At 40.5% G+C, this 21,130-nt stretch overlaps 1 protein-coding gene across 8 annotated transcripts in view; it reads right to left on the bottom strand.

Annotated features, from left to right (window-relative positions):
* Nucleotides 1-2,181: 2,181 nt before the first annotated feature.
* The window catches only part of LOC106875275 (uncharacterized), a 43,330-nt gene continuing 24,381 nt past the window's right edge, over nucleotides 2,182-21,130 (bottom strand). For all 8 annotated transcript variants that reach the window (XM_089354040.1, XM_089354056.1, XM_089354089.1 and 5 more), the window contains 5 exons: nucleotides 19,090-19,175; nucleotides 15,279-15,322; nucleotides 13,389-14,559; nucleotides 6,074-6,117; nucleotides 2,182-2,395 (listed from right to left, as the gene is read on the bottom strand). In XM_089354040.1, the coding sequence (XP_089210166.1) occupies nucleotides 2,258-2,395; nucleotides 6,074-6,117; nucleotides 13,389-14,559; nucleotides 15,279-15,322; nucleotides 19,090-19,175 (1,483 nt within the window). In that variant the 3' untranslated portion in view covers nucleotides 2,182-2,257. The remainder of the gene's footprint in view (nucleotides 2,396-6,073; nucleotides 6,118-13,388; nucleotides 14,560-15,278; nucleotides 15,323-19,089; nucleotides 19,176-21,130) is intronic.

The raw sequence follows: 21,130 nt of genomic DNA, 5'->3' as shown, positions 1-21,130 counted from the left end.
ATCCACTAATAATTTTTTTGATTGATTGATTAAAAACTCTTGATAAGCTGTGGCAAAAATTCCTATCTTTCAAACAATTATGAATAATGTTCCCCATGTGATTACATCTGTAGCATATTGACATTCTAGGAGTTATGTAAATGCTCAACATTATATAACTGAGTGATTTGAGTTTCACAGATTGAGTAGTTTTCCTTTAAGACACCTTGTCCTAGAAGTACCTAATATTAAGATAAAAATTGCTTGATGACATAAGCCCTGAGATTGGTAAGGCCGAGAGACAACCTTTTCAAATTCTTGATGAGAGTTGATATAGCTTAAATTAAATGTTTAATACATACTTGAACCAGGAAAAAAAAATCACTCATTAAAGAGAAGCTATTGAAGTTTCCATGTTCTCATAGAATTGGTTGTAAAGAACTTCAAATCATCTAGTATTAGATGACTTAAATTGCTTCAAGTGAGCATCAACTTTCACAAGATGACCTCCATTGTAAGTTTTGCTATTAGAATTTTATTGAGAATGCACTCTCAAGTAAGTTTTCTACTCTTGTGTTCAGTGACAGGAACACCAAGTCCATATTTCAACAGTAGGAGACACATCCATTATCATGTTATCATTTAAGATGTGGTTAAAATATCATTGTAAGAACTGAGTGGACAAAATTATTATAGCGACTTACTAAACTCGTGATCATCTGCTGGTGATGTTCAGAAATACGAATTAAATTTTGGGAAAATCCCACAGTATCTAAATGAAATCTGGTCTAGTTGTCCTCCAATTGTGCAGTCTTCATAAACATTTTCTTTATGCAATCAACATTTCTCAAGGATAAATTTAACCCTTTCGTTACTATATTTCTGACCAAAATACACTCCTCATGAGTTTCAATTAAATTCTAAAATAATCATGTATTTAGACTAGTCTCATTAAACACCTGTAACTTTTTTATTTATCAACATATTAATGTGATATTTGGAACATAATTAAAGAAAGGGTTCTTAATCAATTCTATTGCATAATTTTTGTCTCAAAGTTCTCCAACTGGGGTACTGCTAGTGTCTCTCACATATAAATATTGGTTCAGCTTCACGAATCATACTCATTCATAATACTGGAAATATATTGATCGCTCCAGTAATTTGTTATTCTGGGTAACTGTCTAATACCCATAATAATATTTATGGCAAAAAATGCCCGTATTTCATCTACAGTTGCAGGAAACCACAAGCTATCTTTTTTTTCCGGTTTGTTTACGCAGTAATTATTTCAAACAAGCATGAAAAAGAAGTCTAAAGGTTTCGCTTCCTGAGAAAGACTATGGGTAGACCCTGTCTCCTCAGAAAAATTGTTAATAAAAATATTTTAAAAATCTTTACTCCATTCTGGTGTAAAAATCATCCTCGCTGTCGCCGTCGCTGCTTTCAGTTTCGGATACAGAAATATCCAATTTATTATCGTTCACCACGTGCTTTTGTAGCTCATTCATTCTTTTCTTCGATATCTCCATATCTTCTGTTGAAAAACCTTCAAATTCGGAATCACTGCTTGATAGCATGAAACTCTTCTCCATCTTCAAAGTTGAAAAAAATTAACGCCGCAAAAAATGTGGAAAAAAATCTTCCAAAATTCACTGAGTTCAAATGTCACGCCAAACAATGTTGGAGACGATAACTCAACTGTTTGCAAAGTGAAATCAGGTGTTTTAATGAATGTACTAACGAGATTTGGGTTCAAATTTACATTTAAATAACAATGGGTACTCTCGGCCGGCTACGGCCAGGTTAGTAATGAAAGGGTTAACTGCTGTTCCATCCCCTCCCCCACCAAAAAAAAAAACCTCCCAAAGAAAACATGCACAACTGAAAACTCTAGATCCCGAGTACATGGAGAATATAATAAATCCAGCAGGGAAATATTTGTGCCACTTCTCTATATTCTTCAGTTTCCACCAGATCGTGTTTTCCTTCTGAAAGAGTTCATGACCAGGTCCCACTGACATAAGTATTGCTGCTTTAAGATCAACAAGAGTTCCTATCAAGTTACTGTCTAAAACCCAGTGATTAATTCAAAGATTTGGGAACTGGTTATGCTTAATAGTAATGGATGAATTGTTAAAGCTAACAGTTCTATTGTATCTCTCTCTACTGACAACGTCCATAAGAAATCTCTAAACTCACTAAAGTCGAAAAAATTTATTTTAATTTGCTTAATCAAAATATAACCAAATTTCATTAGATATAAAATAAATTTTGATCATTGAATTGAATGATTTGATGTGTTGTTAGACCAATATGTGTTAATTTTTGTTAAAACGTTCTTAGGTAGTGACCAATTAGTGGTTATTTTTTTATCTGCTGTGATTAGAGGTATTTTCAGTAGCGATTTTAATTCCTGAAAAAGAGAATAGAAATAACATTATTTACAAACCTAATAAAGTAAAATCTCATTATTACTTCAATTTCTAGAAATAATTTTTGTGATATTTTAATGAATGAAATATTTGAGAATTGCCCCTTAAATATGTATATTACTTTTTCCCAACTCTTCTGGCGTGAATAACATATAAATCAAACATTAACATGAATACTTGATGCAGATATATATATATAAATGTCATTTTTGATACTTTTTTAACTAATGCTTGTCAGAATCATCTAGTTTATTCCACTATTTAGTATGAGTATTACTCTTAATTCCATTAACCCATTACCTACCAGTGATCTCGTATGAGATCACTTAAAAATTACAAATTTCGTAATTATCTGTCAATATTTACACATATCTAACCTTTTTGCTATATCTACTAGGTATATTTCTCTGATATTCAAATGAGGTTTGCTAATTTTTCACCCAATATCTCGCTTATTTCTATTTAAAATGTTATTCTGAAATGTTATTTTGATCATTCCAGCATGTTTCTAAGGCTGTTTCATGCTAGAAATCAAAGTTTCATAAAAAGAATTCCAGTTAATAGAACTACGAGAGGTAATGGGTTAAAGTTAGATTGTTTAGGATGGTTCTGAATAAAGTTTGGATTTAACCCTGGAACTATTAACAATGAGCATAGTCAGAAGAAAGGGAGTTCCAAACCTCTATGCAGACCCTCTGAGATGGGTATGATTGATTATGGCTTGAATATCTAAATGGTTGCAGGAAGGCATTCCAGTGAGTTTTGTTCTAAGTCAGGTCTTCCTTTATCATGGATAATATAGCATTCCATACAAGTAGGGTAAATGTTAGAATATTTCTGGCAACTACCAAAGTTAGCTATAACAGTATAGGCAATAGAAGCGAGTCAAATCCACCATCAAAATGCTACACCAGCATTCTGTTTTGTATGTTTACTGACAAGTGTATAAAACCAAAGTATCACTCAAACACAGTCCAAGATGAATTATATTAAATATATTTATAAGAAGGCACATACAACATAACCAATCTTATGAAACAAAAAATATTCCACATGTATTGTAGTATATTTGGGGAGGGGGGGAGGCACTTGAACTCACTTTAGAGAAACTGACTTTGCCAGTGGGGAGAAACAGTGGAAGCGTTAGCTTTAGCAATTCATCCATTATTATTAAGCATAACCAGTTCCCAAATCTTTGAATTAATCGCTGGTTTTAGACAGTAACTTGACAGGAACTCAGGTTAGCAATCAGAGGGATTTGAAAGAATTGATAATGCCTTAATAGTCCAGCTTGCAGTCAAAATTATAATGCCTTACAAGAACATTTGTGAAAGTGTACTAGAAACTGGATACTGCTTCCACAAGAAAAAAGTAAATTTCTTTCAAATTACACTCGTGAAGGATGATGTGGTTCTAGATATACAATGGGCCAGCTAGTTAATGTCAAGCAGTCACACTCAACAACTGAAAGAGTTATGTAACTATTGAGAACTTGTATTATTCATCAGTTGCCTTGAAGACAGTGTAAAGAATTATACTGAGTATCAATGGAGTGAAACTTCAGTTTTCGAGTGAATAAGTAAGCTCTACTCTTTTTTTTTTATATAGTTTGCATATACACTATATACTTTATTGTTATTAAAACTGCAAAAATATCACAATAACCTGCTACACAGAGTTTCACTTTACCGTTCGTTGGACTGTTTAGATTGAGAATCTAAACTGTCTGATGAATGGAAACATGAAACTCTGAGTAGCTATGATGTTTTTGCAGCTTTGATAATAATAAAGCATATTACTCTACTTCTGGTATTTGAGTACTATTTTCCCCCACCTTGTTTCACATTTATGTGCTTACTTTAGTATATATGGTGGTTGTCTACTCCTTAAACAGAGTTTGACCACCTCCTGCACCTACACCTTAGCCCTTTCATGGCGTCTGATGTGGCTTTTTAAACCAGACAGTGTTTTGAAAAAACACCCACACAGATTGCACCTCTGATTTGCACTACCAATACCTGCAAGTAAGTTCTGCTCATTGTGGATCCTAACATGTCTTTTAAGACCCCCATTGGATTTGCAAACCCTCTGGCACATTCAAACGTGTGCACAGACATATAATCAGAATAGCTTTGTATATATATATACACACACACTCACTGAGTGCACTGTCTTTTTTTTTTTGTGGCACTATCAATAGTGAGGTCACCAAGTACTCTCAAGATCCCTCAGCTGAGTGGAATATATTACAAGTTACATACATACAAGCAAACATACACACATACATGATGGGTTTTCATCAACCAAATCCACTCACAAGGGTTTGGGTTGGCCTGAGACTGAACCTGAAACGGTGGTAAGCAAACTTGCATGAAGTTGTCGTCGTCATCATCGTTTAATGTCTGTTTTCCATCCATGCATGGGTAGGGCAGTTCACAGGAACTGGCCAGGTAGAAAAACTACCCTATGCTACTCTGTCTGTTTTGGCAGGGTTTTGATGGCTGGAACCCTTCCTAACACCAACAACACTGCAGATTAGACTGAGTGCTTTTTATGTGGCACCAGCACAGGTGAAGTTAGTTTTGACCTGATTTTTACAGCTGGATGCTTTTTACGTGGCACCAGCACTAGCAGGGTCACCAAGTAACTCTCAAGACAAGGAATTATGAGAGGGGCAGGGGCATTTGAGAACTAGTGCCAGAGGATGAAAGGTTAGAGGGTGACAAAGACACAGAAAGGCAGAAACAGGTGTCTTGCTACAACGGAGGGGACATTGGAGGAGGTGATCCAGTATCAGATGATAAAAGGTTAGAGTGTGACAGGGAAGCAAGGTAATCATTTCTACTCAAGGCACAAGGCCTGAAATTTAGGGGGAGGGGGCCAGTCGATTAGACTGACCTCAGTACGCAACTGGTACTTAATTTATCGACCCCAAAAAGATGAAAGGCAAAGTTGACCTTGGCAGAACTTGAACTCAGAACGTAAAGACAGACGAAATACCGCTAAAGGGAGGCAGAATAACAAAAAAAAAAAAAATGTTCAAAAGATGCAAATACATTTTTTTTATATATTTAACCACCTCTTTATATAGTAAAAGAAAGATTTTTCAGTAAAGTAAATATAGACAAATTAAAATCCTTGAGTTACCTAAAATAATAAAATAACTTTTTAGTTTAAATCTAATAAATTATGGATGGACATTTCATATTGTTCCTACATTCTTGAACTACTCTGGATCTTAGGTTCATCAACATCATCATCATTTAGTGTCTTGTTTTTCATGCCGGCATGGAATAGATGGTTTGATTAGAACTGGTAAGCTGTTTTGGCTTGGTTTCTATGGCTGGATGCCAACCACTCCATAGAGAGTACTGGGTGTTTTGTATGTGTCTTACATATGTCACTGGCACAGGAGCCTTTTATGTGTCACTGGCACAGGTGCCACTTACATGTCATTGGCATGGGTTGCTTACTATGTGTCAATGGCATAAGTGCCTTTTGTGTGTTGTGCTCTCTACATGTCACTGGCATGGATATTTTCTATGTGTCACCTCCTCAATTCATATACAAAAATAGCTAAACTTGTATGGACTTTCATCATGTTGGCATAGAATGATGTAACAAAAAAGAAAACAAAAAACAGAATAACTTGTACTTACATTTAAAGCATCTAATTTACTTTGATCTGTAATATCTTGTGTTTCTGTAAGAATATAGACATGTTTGAAAGTGAGCATTCAGTTGCAAATCATCATTGCTTTTCCATGATCCCATGGATCACAGAATTCAGACTTTTTTATAGCTGAATTTGTTTCCTTTTATCAACCCTCAACTGTTTCCAAGCAAGGTAATATTTATCCAAGACTGGACATGTTTCCAAATCAGACTGCTAGTATGATGGTGACACTTTTCGTAATTATTTCCCAATGTCAAGATAAGGACGCACACACGCATATACATAGTCATATACACACTTATGTATATTATGCACACGACACTGCTTTTCCCCTTCCCAGGCTACAGGCCCACACCCCCAACACCCATACTGTTAGGATTGGCACTCTGAAAGGTAGATCTGGTGAAATTGTTGAGATGCTTGAACGGAGACGCGTAGATATGTGCTGCATCCAGGAAGTAAGATGGAGAAGAGATTCTGCGAGGTTCCTCACAGGCAAAGAACCCAGGTACAAGATTTTCTGGGCACGGAACACTGACGGGGTCTGGGGCGTAGGAATGGGTGGATAAGGTAATCGAGGTAGTTAGAGTAAGTGACAGAGTACTTAAGATTAGACTAGTGCTTCATCATAGATTAGCTACTGTCATCTCAGCCTATGCACCTCAAACGGGGCTACCAGATGGTCTGAAAGACCAATTCTATGACACCCTCTTGCAAACTACCTCGTCGACGAGTGACAGGGACCTTCTCTTTGTGGCTGGAGACTTCAATGGTCATGTCGGACGTCGTGCTGGAGGCTTCCATGGCATACATGGAGGCTATGGCTTCAGTTCCCGCAATGAGGAGGGAACCAGACTGCTGGAGTTCTGTGATGCAGCCGATCTTATGGTCTGCAATACCAACTTCAGGAAACCTGCCAGTCACCTAGTCACCTACCGCTCCGGCAGACACTCTAGCCAAATCGACTACATCCTCGCCAGAAATAGGGAAAGAGGGCGGCTTATAAATGCCAAAACCTACCCTGGCGAAGAATGTACCCCACAACATAGATTAGTAGTTAGCGACTTTGGGATCAAGGCAAAATGGGTGCCCAGAATTAGACCAGCTTGGAGGAGAAGGGTGTGGAAGCTTAAAGACCCTGCAAATGGACAGAGACTTAGAGACAAGTTACTTGAAGCATTTGACGAAATAGAAGGGGATATAGCAACATTCAACGTGGAAGACGATTGGAGATTTCTGCGGGACAACCTGTTGAAAGCCACCGACCAGATCTGTGGCTGGTGTAAGGTCCCCTCTCGACCCAGAGTAACGTGGTGGTGGAACAAGGAGGTAGACAGGGCTATTAGACAAAAGAAACAGGCTTGGAAGGACTGGAAGAACGGTGGTAACAGGGAATTGTACCAATGTGCCAGAAGGGAGGCTAGGCGACAGGTTTATTTAGCCAGAGGGGAAGCAGATAAGAAAAGATTTGCCAATGTTCTGCGCCGTGAGAACCAAAGACTCGAGGTCTTTCGTGTTGCAAGACAGTGTAGGAGAGAGAATAGTGATGTCGTAGGAGAGAAATGTGTTTGCATGGATGATGGTACGCTTGCACTAAATGAGGCTGCAAAGAAAGAGGCCTGGAGATGCCACTACGGTAGATTGCTTAATAAAGAGAATGAATGGGAGGAAGAGAGCCTACTGTATGTCGACCCAATAGAGGGACCAACTATCCGAGTTGATAGTACCAGGGTAGATAAAGCAATTAAGAGTATGAAGACAGGGAAAGCCCCCGGCCCATCAGGAATCACTGCAGAGATGCTCAAAATATCTGGCAGTGTTGGCTACAGCCTAGTCACCCGTATTACGAACCAGGTGATACACGAAGGAGTCATACCCAATGACTGGTGTAGCAGTATCATAGTAAGCTGCTACAAAGGTAAAGTTGACGCTTTAGATACAAATAATTACAGAGGCATCAAGCTGTTAGATCAGGTTATGAAAGTTACAGAGAGGGTCATAGCCCAACTAATTAGGGAGCAAATCAATTTGGGTTCGTGCCAGGTAAAAGCACTACTGATGCCATATTTCTAGTAAGACAGCTGCAGGAGAAATACCTAGCCAAGGATAAACCTCTGTACCTGGCTTTCGTTGATATGGAGAAAGCCTTTGACAGGGTCCCCCGATCCCTTATCTGGTGGTCAATGAGGAAACTTGGGATAGAAGAATGGTTAGTGAGAGCTGTGCGAGCCATGTACAGAGATGTTGCCAGTAAGGTGAGGGTTGGAAATGAGTACAGCAATGAATTCCGGGTAGAGGTAGGGGTCCACCAAGGTTCCGTCCTCAGCCCCCTCCTATTTATCATAGTCCTCCAGGCAATCACAGAGGAGTTCAAGACAGGTTGCCCCTGGGAGCTCCTCTATGCTGATGATCTTGCCCTAATTGCGGAGTCACTATCAGAACTAGAGGAGAAGTTTCAGGTGTGGAAGCAAGGTCTAGAATTGAAGGGCCTTAGAGTCAACCTAGCTAAAACCAAAATCCTAATAAGTAGGAAGGTAGATAAAACACAAACCCCTTCAGGTAGATAGCCCTGCTCAGTATGTAGAAAAGGAGTAGGTAGTAACTCTATAAGATGTACCCGGTGCAAGCTATGGACACATAAGAGGTGCAGCAACATCAAAGGCAGGTTAACTAGGAAGTTAGTTTTTGTATGAGGCAGATGTTCAGGTGCAATAAAGACTGTAAACAAACAGGAAACAACTTCTATCTCATTCCAGGGTGAAAAACTAGAGGTAGTCGATAGCTTCCGCTATCTGGGCGACCAAGTTAGTAGTGGGGGTGGGTGCGCTGAAAGTGTAGCTGCTAGAATAAGAATAACCTGGGCAAAGTTTAGAGAGCTATTACCTCTGCTGGCGACAAAGGGACTCTCACTCAGAGTAAAAGGCAGACTGTATGACGCATGTGTACGAACAGCCATGCTACATGGCAGTGAAACATGGGCTGTAACTGCTGAGGACATGCGTAAGCTCGCAAGGAATGAAGCCAGTATGCTCCGTTGGATGTGTAATGTCAATGTGAATACCCGTCAGAGTGTAAGTATCTTGAGAGAAAAGCTGAACATTAGAAGCATCAGTTGTGGTGTGCAAGAGAGATGATTGCGCTGGTATGGACATGTGGTGAGAATGGATGAGGATAGCTGCCTGAAAAAGTGCCACAACCTAACAGTTGAGGGAACCCGTGGAAGAGGTAGGCCCAGGAAGACCTGGGCTGAGGTGGTGAGGCAAGACCTTCATACATTGGGCCTCACCGAGGCGATGACTACTGACCGAGACCTTTGGAAATGTGCTGTGCGTGAGAAGACCCGGCAAGCCAAGTAAGATCGTTGCCAGTGCCCCTGGACTGGCTTGTGTGTGTGGCACATAAAAGACACCATTTCGAGCGTGGCCGTTGCCAGTATCGCCTGACTGGCCTTTGTGCAGGTGACACGTAAAAGCACCTACTACACTCTCCGAGTGGTTGGCGTTAGGAAGGACATCCAGCTGTAGAAACTCTGCCAAATTTAGATTGGAGCCTGGTGTTGCCATCCGGTTTCACCAGTCCTCAGTCAAATCGTCCAACCCATGCTAGCATGGAAAGCGGACGTTAAACGATGATGATGATGATGATATCATCATTGTCACTTTGAATTCCACTTTTCCATGCTTGCATGGGTTTGTTGAGGCAAATTTTCTGCAGCTAGATGCTCTTCATGTCACCAACCCTCACCTGTTTCCAAGCAAGGTAATATTTCTACATGGCCAGATGTGTTTTTGCAGAATATTGGAAATGAACGACACCACTTGTATGTCTGACCATACCAGCGCAGTTGTCTCTCTTGCACACCACATCTGATGCTTCTTAGGTCCAACTTTTCTCTCAACGTACTTACAATCTGTCGAGTATGCACACTGACATTACACATCCAGCGGAGCATACTGGCTTCATTCCTTGCGAGCTTACACATGTCCTCAGCAGTCACGGCTCATGTTTCACTGCCATGTAGCATGGCTGTTCATACACATGCGTTATACAGTCTACCTTTTACTCTGAGCGAGAGGTCCATTGTCACCAGCAGAGGTAAGAGCTCTCTGAACTTTGCCCAGGCTATTCTTATTCTAGCAGCTACACTTTCAGCGTACCCTCCCCCGCTACTGACTTGGTCACCTAGGTAACGGAAGCTATCAACTACTTGTAGTTTTTCTCCCTGGAATGTGGCGGAAGTTGTTCTCTGCACATTTTCAGTGTTTATTGCTCCTGAACATCTGCCACATACAAAAACTATCTTCCTAGTTAGCCTTCCTTTGATATTACTGCACCTCTTATGTGTCCATAGCTTACACTGGGTACAACTTATAGAGTTTCTACCTATGCCTTTTCTACAGATCGAGCAGGGCCATCTACCTGAAGGGATTTGTGGTTTGTCTACCTTCCTAATTATTAGGACTTTGGTTTTAGCTAGGTTGACTCTAAGGCCCTTCAATTCTAATCCTTGCTTCCACACCTGAAACTTCTCTAGTTCTGATAGTGACTCAGCAATTAGTGCAAGGTCATCAGCATAGAGGAGCTCCCAGGGGCAACCTGTCTTGAATTCCTCTGTTATCGCCTGGAGGACTATGATAAATAAGAGGGGGCTGAGGACAGAACCTTAGTAGACCCCTACCTCTACCCGGAATTCTTCACTGTACCCGTTGCCAACCCTCACCTTACTCATTTATCCCTAGTTTCCTCATTGACCACCAGATAAGGGAGCGGGGGACCCTGTCAAAGGCTTTCTCTATGTCAACGAAAGTCAGGTACAGAGGTTTATCTTTGGCTAGGTATTTCTCCTGCAGCTGTCTTACTAGAAATATAGCATCAGTGGTGCTTTTCCCTGGCACGAACCCAAACTGCATCTCATCTAAACTGACTCCCTCCCTAATTAGTTGGGCTATGACCCTCTCCGTGACCTTCATTACCTGATCCAACAACTTGATACCTCTGTAATTATTTGTATCTAATGCGTCACCTTTACCTTTGTAGCAGTTGACTAGGGTGCAGCTACACCAGTCATTGGGTATGACTCCTTCGTGTATCACCTGCTTAACTATACGGGTGACTAGGCTATAGCCAACACTGCCAGATATTTTGAGCACCTTTGCAGTGATTCTTGATGGGCGGGGGGGGGGGGGGCTTTCCCTGTCTTTATACTCTTAATTGCTTTATCTACCAAGGTACTGTCAATTCGGATAGCTGGTCCCTCTGTTGGGTCGACATACGGCAGACTCTCATTCTCCCATTCATTCTCTTGATTGAGCAACCTTTCATAATGGCATCCCCAAACCTCTCTTTTTGCAGACTCGTTTAGTGCAAGTGAACCATCATCCATGTGGACACATTTCTTTCCTATGACATCACGATTCTCTCTCACACACTGTCTTGCAACACAAAATACCTCAACTGTTTGGTCCTCACGGCGCAGAACATTGGCAAATTTTTTCTTATCTGCTTCCCCTCTGGCTAAATAAACCTGTCTCTTAGCTTCCCTTCTGGCAGTCTGATACAATTCCCTGCTACCACCGTTCTTCCAGTCCTTTCAAGCCTGTTTCTTTTCTCTAATAGCCCTGTCAACAACATTGTTCCACCACCACATATTTTGGGTCAAGAGGGGACTTTGCACCATCCACAGATCTGGTTACTGGCCCTCAGCAGGTTGTCCTGTAGAAACCTCCAGTTGTCTTCCACATCATGTGAAGCTATATCCCCTTCTATTTCATCAAAGGCTTCGAGTAATACATCACTAAATCTCTGTCCATTCACAGGATCTTTAAGCTTTCAGACCCTTCTCTTCCATGCTGGTCGTCTTCTGGGCATCCATTTAGCCCTGATCCTGAAGTCGCTAACTACCAGCCTATGTTGTGGGGTACATTCTTCACCTGGGAAGGTTTTGGCCTTTATAAGCAGCCATCTTTCCCTTTTTCTGGTGAGGATGTAGTCAATTTGGCTAGTGTGTCCACCAGACTGGTAGGTGAATAGGTGGCTGGCAGGTTTCTTGAAGTTATTTTTACAAACCATAAGATCATTTGCATTGCAGAACTCTAGCAGCCTGGTTCCCTCCTCTTGCGGGAACCAAAACCATAGCCTCCATATACGCCATGGAAGCCCCCTGCATGTTGTCCAACATGCCCATTTAAGCCACCAGCTACAAAGAGAAGGTCCCTGTCATTCGTTGACAAGGTAATCTGCAGGAGGGTATCATAAAACCAGTCTTCCTGTTCATCAGGAAGCCCTGGCTGAGGGGCATAGGCCAAGATAATGGTTGCTAACCCATGATGAAGCACTAATCTAATCTTAAGTATTCTATCGCATACTCTGACTACCTCGATTATCTTCTCAACCCATTTCTCCGCAAGAAGTATACCCACACCCCCGACCCTGTCAATGTTCCCTGCCCAGAAAATCTTGTACCTGTGTTCTTTGCATGTGAGGAACCTAGCGGAACCTCCTCTCCACCTTACTTCTTGGATGCAACACAAATCGACACCTCTCCATTCAAAGATCACACATCTCCATGAGGGATGCTGAAAAGTTCCTGGCTTTGAGGGCATCGCGAAAGGCCTGGTTAGAGACCCAACCTTCTGAATTCTTTTACAGGGCTTAGAAACACTGAAGGGCTGCTGCAATAAGTGTGTGAATCTGAGAGGGGAATATATTGAATAAAACCAATTAACTGGTCCTCCTGTATTTTTTTTTATCTAAAGCCAGGAACTTTTCAGCACTTCTCTCTTACACACACACATGCATGCATATATCATCGGTTTAATGTCTACTTTTCTATGCTTGCAAAGGCATCTATAAATAAAATCAACACCTGCTGTTGATAAGAACTTATACCATAAACTATTCAACCCCTTTAGTCGAGCAAATCGACCCCAGGACTTATTCTTTGTAAGCCTAGTACTTATTCTATCGGTCTCTTTTGCCGAACTGCTAAGTTACGGGGACATAAACACACCAGCATTGGTTGTCAAGCAATGCTAGGGGGACAAACACAGACACACAAACACACACACATATATATACATATATACGACAAGCTTCTTTCAGTTTCCGTCTACCAAATCCACTCACAAGGCTTTGGTCGGCCCAAGGCTATAGTAGAAGACACTTGCCCAAGATGCCACGCAGTGGGACTGAACCCGGAACCATGTGGTTGGTAAGTAAGCTACTTACCACACAGCCACTCCTGCACCTATATTGATTATTTTTCTCACATAAATAATTAATGTACTCAATTCACTTACCAATGTGTTTTCTTTTTGAAGGACTTGCATATGCTAAAGCATAAAACTGGCAAATATTTTCATGTGATTGATTGTTTAGAGAATCTATTTGATATGTAGAAAACGTTCTTTTGTTGGAATTACTGTTCAAATGATGTGTGTTTCTTAATTCAGGTTTGTGTAGCTCTTCTGCAGTAGAAGTAACAAATTCATCTGAATTAAAATTTACAGAGTTAGAATCATTGTCATTACTAGAATAGCGTTGTGGTACAAGAAGATTGGAATCAGCATTATAGTTGAAGACACTACTTTCAGATGAAGCCGGCTGTTCCGTTAGGGACAGTTGACAACTCTCATGAGGTGTTGATGTAACAGGAAAAGATGGCTCTAGACCATTTGATTCTTGGCTGCTATCACAATCACGGTTTTCTAATACATTTCTACTTAGATCATTTTCAAAATAATCTAATGGTGAGTTAGATCTATATTTGTCATTAGCGGTACTGGTGACTGTTAAAACAGTATCCTGTGAACATAGAGGTTCATTTACATTGTGGTCATTTTCATACTGGTCAGCTGGTTGGATATCACACTGGTCAGCTGGTTGGATATCACACTGGTCAGCTGGTTGGACATCACACTGGTCAGCTGGTTGGATATCACACTGGTCAGCTGGTTGGATATCACACTGGTCAGCTGGTTGGATATCACACTGGTCAGCTGGTTGGACATCACACTGGTCAGCTGGTTGGATATCACACTGGTCAGCTGGTTGGATATCACACTGGTCAGCTGGTTGGATATTACACTGGTCAGCTGGTTGGATATCACACTGGTCAGCTGGTTGGATATTACACTGGTCAGCTGGTTGGATATTAAACTGGTCAGCTGGCTGGATATTACACTGGTCAGCTGGTTGGATATTACACTGGTCAGCTGGTTGGGTATTACACAGGTCAGCTGGTTGGATATTACATAGGTCAGCTGGTTGGATATCACACTGGTCAGCTGCCTTATCTGAGGGAAGAGCAAGGTTATGGAGTCGTGTTTCTTCTTCAATATCACTGTCACTTGGGTGTGATGTTATCCTTGGATTGCTCTGGGATGGAAATAAGATATCTTCAGCTACCAAATTGTTTTCTGACTGATGTTCATCAGATAGAAACAAATCAGGAGTCATTGTTTCATCAACCTTGAAATAAAATGAAATAAAAACTAGTAAGATGAGATAGAAAAACAGGAAATTATGAAAACATTTCCAAAGTAGTGTTCTTTCTTAATATTCATCTCTTACAAACTAAAAAAATGTAGATTGGAAGGAATAACAAGTTGATCAAATAAAGAAATAAGAAATGACAAAGTTGGAGAAAATAGTGCACAAAGGAAAAATAAGCAAACCCATACCAACATAGGAAAATGAGAGATAACAATAGGAAAATCTTTAATTCTAAATCTATTCTCCCTTGCAACACCCCCAGCACAAATGACGGAGAAAGCTGCCTGTACCCTTGTGACCAAAGCAAATCAAAGTCATATACTAAGACGTATACAGTCAAAGACATATAATAACAAATAGGAGAAAAGGTACAGTTGACATGGGAGGGATTTAAAATCTTAATGTAACCAAGTACCACATATAAAGAATAGAAGCATTAAGCAATGATGTGTATAGATATAAACTTGCAACTAGTTCAAATATGCTTGAGGTATATTCAAACCTGTAAGAAAGCCATTCACTGTATTTTGCCATGGGAAAAATTTCTTGCGGTATACAAATAGGTGCAAGCACAACAAGTCAGTTTGAAGCATCTACTACTAGACTGTAGACTGATAGATGCATGTATGATTATATGTTTTTACTGACCAATGCTATGTTGCCATGCATATTAACAAAAAGAAAAAAACATTTACCTCTGAAATAGTTTGTTGTTGGGCTTCATCTTCAGGATTGGTTCCTAGAATAAAAACCCAATGAGAATCAGTTATCTTCATTTCTTTCAAGAAAGGAAATTTCTGAAATGTTCTTAAACATAAAACATGCACAGGCTTTATCATTGGCAACTGAAAAGTATATCAACCAACTTTTCAGTAAAGAAATATAACACGAGGTGCAAACTACCTCGTCGTTCTATGACACCCTCTTGCAAACTACCTCGTCGGCAAGAGACAAAGACCTTCTCTTTGTGGCTGGTGACTTCAATGGTCATGTCGGACGTCGTGCTGGAGGCTTCCATGGCATACATGGAGGCTATGGCTTCGGTTCCCGCAACGAGGAGGGAACCAGACTGCTGGAGTTCTGTGATGCAACCGATCTTATGGTTTGCAATACCAACTTCAGGAAACCTGCCTGTCACCTAGTCACCTACCAATCCGGCAGACACTCTAGCCAAATCGACTACATCCTCGCCAGAACTAGAGAAAGAGGGAGGCTTATAAATGCCAAAACCCTCCCTGGCGAAGAATGTACACCCCAACACAGATTAGTAGTTAGCGACTTCAAGATCAAGGCAATATGGGTGCCCAGAAGTAGACCGGCCTGGGGGAGAAGGGTATGGAAACTTAAAGACCCTGCAAATGGACAGAGATTTAGAGACAAGTTACTTGAAGCATTTGACGAAATAGAAGGGGATATAGCATCATACAACGTGGAAGACAATTGGAGATTTCTGCAGGACAACCTCTTGAGAGCCACAGACCAGATCTGTGGCTGGTGTAAAGTCCCCTCTCGACCCAGAGTAACGTGGTGGTGGAACAAGGATGTAGACGGGGCTATTAGACAAAAGAAACAGGCTTGGAAGGACTGGAAGAACGGTGGTAGCAGGGAATTGTACCAATCTGCCAGAAGGGAAGCTAGGCGACAGGTTTATTTAGCCAGAGGGGAAGCAGATAAGAAAAGATTTGCCAATGTTCTGCGCCGTGAGGACCAAAGACTCGAGGTATTTCGTGTTGCAAGACAGTGTAGGAGAGAGAATAGTGATGTTGTAGGAGAGAAATGTGTTCGCATGGATGATGGTACGCTTGCACTAAATGAGGCTGCAAAGAAAGAGGTCTGGAGATGCCACTACGATAGACTGCTTAATAAAGAGAATGAATGGGAGAAAGAGAGCCTGCCGTATGTCGACCCAACAGAGGGACCAGCTATCCGAGTTGACAGTACCAGGGTAGATAAAGCAATTAAGAGTATGAAGACAGGGAAAGCCCCCGGCCCATCAGGAATCACTGCAGAGATGCTCAAAATATCTGGCAGTGTTGGCTACAGCCTAGTCACCCGTATTACGAACCAGGTGATACACGAAGGAGTCATACCCAATGGCTGGTGTAGCAGCACCATAGTAAACTGTTACAAAGGTAAAGGTGACGCTTTAGACACTAATAATTACAGAGGCATCAAGCTGTTAGATCAGGTTATGAAAGTTACGGAGAGGGTCATAGCCCAACTAATTAGGGAGCAAATCAATTTAGATGAGATGCAGTTTGGGTTCGTGCCAGGTAAAAGCACACTGATGCCATGTCTAGTGAGACAGCTGCAGGAGAAATATCTAGCCAAGGATAAACCTCTGTACCTGGCCTTCATTGACATGGAGAAAGCTTTTGACAGGGTCCCCCGATCCCTTATCTGGTGGTCAATGAGGAAACTTGGGATAGAAGAATGGTGAGTGAGAGCTGTGCGAGCCATGTACAGAGATGCTGTCAGTAAGGTGAAAGTTGGAAATGAGTACAGTAATGAATTCCGGGTAGAGGTAGGGGTCCACCAAGGTTCCGTCCTCAGCCCCCTCCTATTTATCATAGTCCTCCAGGCGATCACAGAGGAATTCAAGACAGGTTGCCCTTGGGAGCTCCTCTATGCTGATGACCTTGCCCTAATTGCGCAGTCACTATCAGAACTAGAGGAGAAGTTTAAGGTGTGGAAGCAAGGACTAGAATCGAAGGGCCTTAGAGACAACCTAGCAAAAACCAAAATCCTAATAAGTAGGAAGGTACATAAAACACAAACCCCTTCAGGTAGATGGCCCTGCTCAGTATGCAGTAAAGGAGTAGGTAGTAACTCTATAAGATGTACCCGGCGCAAGCTATAGACACATAAGAGGTGCAGCAATATCAAAGGCAGATTAACTACAAAGTTAGTTTTTGTATGTGGCAGATGTTCAGGTGCAATAAACACTGTAAACAAACAGGAAACAACTTCTATCTCATTCCAGGGAGAAAAACTAGAGGTAGTTGATAGCTTCCGCTATCTGGGTGACCAAGTTAGTAGTGGGGGTGGGTGCGCTGAAAGTGTAACCGCTAGAATAAGAATAGCCGCCTGGGCCAAGTTTAGAGAGCTCTTACCTCTGCTGGCGACAAAGGGACTCTCACTCAGAGTAAAAGGTAGACTGTATGACGCATGTGTACGAACAGCCATGCTACATGGCAGTGAAACATGGGCTGTGACTGCTGAGGACATGCGTAAGCTCGCAAGGAATGAAGCCAGTATGCTCCGCTGGATGTGTAATGTAAATGTGCATACCCGTCAGAGTGTAAGTATCTTGAGAGAAAAGCTGAACATAAGAAGCGTCAGTAGTGGTGTGCAAGAGAGACGATTGCGCTGGTTTGGACATGTGGTGAGAATGAATGAGGATAGCTGCGTGAAAAAGTGCCACTCCCTAACAGTTGAGGGAACCCGTGGAAGATGTAGGCCCAGGAAGACCTGGGCTGAGGTGGTGAGGCAAGACCTTCGAACATTGGGCCTCACCGAGGCGATGACTACTGACCGAGACCTTTGGAAATGTGCTGTGCGTGAGAAGACCCGGGAAGCCAAGTGAGATCGTTGCCAGTGCCCCTGGACTGGCTCTTGTGCGGGTGGCACATAAGATGTACCATCCTGAGCGTGACCGTTGCCAGTACCGCCTGACTGGCCTTGTAGGGTTTTCGAGCGAGATCGTTGCCAGTGTCCCTGGACTGGCTCTTGTGCGGGTGGCACATAAAAGACACCATTTCGAGCGTGGCCGTTTTCGTGCGGGTGACACGTAAAAGCACCCACTACACTCTCTGAGTGGTTGGCGTTAGGAAGGGCATCCAGCTGTAGAAACTCTGCCAAATTAGATTGGAGCCTGGTGTAGCCATCCGGTTGCACCAGTCCTCAGTCAAATCGTCCAACCCATGCTAGCATGGAAAGCGGACGTTAAACGATGATGATGATGATGATGATAAGTCATCCACTTTAAGTCACTATTGACTATTCCATTGCTTTATATTGTTCAGTATATCTTATCAACTGTAGATGAGAAATTACAAACACTGAGTGGACAATATGTTAATATTCCATTACTGGGACACAAACTTTGTCAGTGCAGGGTTCACAGAAAGTAGTAATTCTATGATAAAATATGCTTTAGGGTTTCTTTCTCAAGACATGTCTAATCCAATTCTATCTTTTCCTTTTTATTTCTTGGCTTATCCTGGGGACTTGGGTTACACAACAACAATTGGACAGAATGATCAACTACTTACATTTCTAGCTATAGAAAGAGAAAACAGGAGGATAAATTTAAGAGATTAATTTGTTACAAGAAGAGAGATTTAAAATGTAAGTCTGCATAGGATCAGTATAAAGTTTCTCTGATGTCTTTTAACATGCTTAAACTGAATTTTGGTTTAATTCTTGGCTTTCAAAATTTTGTTTTGTGCTGTATTTATGAACATAGATACAAACATATTTAAATGTCAACAATAGTAAACTCACCGTTTTGATTAAAAATGACTGAAGGATTTACTGGAATTATTCCATCTGATGATGATGATGATGATGTATTTGGTTGTGGAACAATACTGTTGTCATTTTGATGGAGAAAAGACTTTAGATTAATAGATGATCACAAGATGAACAGAAATTTAAACCACATATATAATACTTTCAGGAAAATAGTTTATAATATTTTATAATTTACAGTTATACACTCCTTCACAATGATGAGATTTAAGGGGGATATTCAGTACAATGGAGTTTATATTTTACTAAAGATGTTGCAATCAAAAGCATAATATATTTTATTTGAATGAAAAGTAGGCATAGTTAACACTATGCTAATGCAATGGCTGAACCTCATCTTTAGAACGGCATGTCAAAAGCACAATAATGTCTAACAGTGCTACCCACTATGAGGATTTCTTACATAGTATTTTCTAACTTGGAGTAATTATAAAAATACTTGATGTCATTTGACTTTTATGTGTCACACCATTGTATGAAGTGATCAACTGAATTGCATTGCTGTTTATGCAATGTATTTTGTAGAATGTTGTTCCATTTGTAACTGCAATTTTATGATCATATTGAATTAATTAGAGAGAATTATTGTGCTGAAATCTTGAACAGTATGCCATGGTTAAAGTTGACACATCCTAAATATCTGAATTTAAAAACAGAAAGATTTGTAACTTGATAGCAGATTTAAACTGTTGTTGTTTAATCCCAGATTAGCCTCCATCAAGCCTTGATATCTGGCACTTTGCTGTATTCAAGAAGACCCATCCACTCAGACAGAATTAATACTGGTGTTGGTGCCACATAAAAAGCACTAGTGCTGGCGCTACATTAAAAGCACTGATGCTAGTGCCACATAGAAAGCACCCAGTACACTCTGTAAAGTGGTTGGCATTTAGAAGGGCATCCAGCCATAGAAACCAAGCCAGAACAGACAATGATACCTGGTGTGACCTGGGGCCTTACCAGCTATGGTCAAACCATCCACCTCATGCCAGCATGGAAAACAGACGTATGATGGTGGTGATGATGATGATGATAAGGGGTGTGATTTGTAAGAAATCTGGTTTCTATTACTAGAGGTTTCAATAACAACCTTTTATAAAACATATAGTCCCATTTTATGAACAACAGTTGAAATGCCAATAAAGGAATTCTGTTACATTATTAGTTAGAGAACATACAAGATAGAGCAAAATCAAAAAAAAAAATTACTAGTAGATGGTTGGGCTTTGTAGATGAATACAGACAGAATGCAAACTCATATTTTGAGATACCATATTTCAGAGTGATGTAGAAACTGTAGTGGTATGTAGATTAGCTTGTTATGTGTGATTTAGCAAATTCACAAAAAAACACATTTTAGATTTATAAACAAATGAAATGAAAAACCACAGTAATATATCAGTAATGGCTAGTAATATTTAATAAATGTCACTAGGTGTAACTCATCAATAGAAATTCAATTCAGAACATTTCTGGTAAAAAAGACAAAAAGTATATATTTTATGGCTTAGTCAGGGAAGGAAAAGAGTGACACATTTACTTTTTTGGGGCTTCAAACTAGTGAGAGTAAGGTATCTTTAAATTCAAGGGCTGGTCTCAGTTCTTGCAACAAAGTGGACTCTGCTAAAGAAACTCAATAGCCACCATACCAGCAGTTAGTGTTAAACCAGAATTAGTTTAACATCCATTTTCTTCATTTGGTAGAAAGAAAAAAGAAAAATGTACCAGCACATTAACCCACTGAATTGAATTCAGTCTGAACTAATAGCCCATGAATCATTGCTATAGATCGATAAAAATCAAAAGAGCATTTTATGTGTAACATCTACAGCTCATCTCTCTGTTGGCTCTACTATGACAAAGTTTATTTAACTCTTTCGTTATCATATTTATTTTGAGATGCTCTGTGTTTCTTTCAATCAATTTTAAATATTACAAAGAATTTAGTAAAATAACTTAGTTATCATTAAGCTAGTGTTAGGAACATAAATTGTGACTAAGGTTTGGTAGAAGA

This window comes from Octopus bimaculoides, chromosome 1 (genome assembly GCF_046866305.1).
Source record: "Octopus bimaculoides isolate indiv1 chromosome 1, ASM4686630v1, whole genome shotgun sequence".
Lineage (NCBI taxonomy): Eukaryota > Metazoa > Mollusca > Cephalopoda > Octopoda > Octopodidae > Octopus > Octopus bimaculoides.
This window is presented reverse-complemented; position numbering and strand designations above follow the sequence as displayed.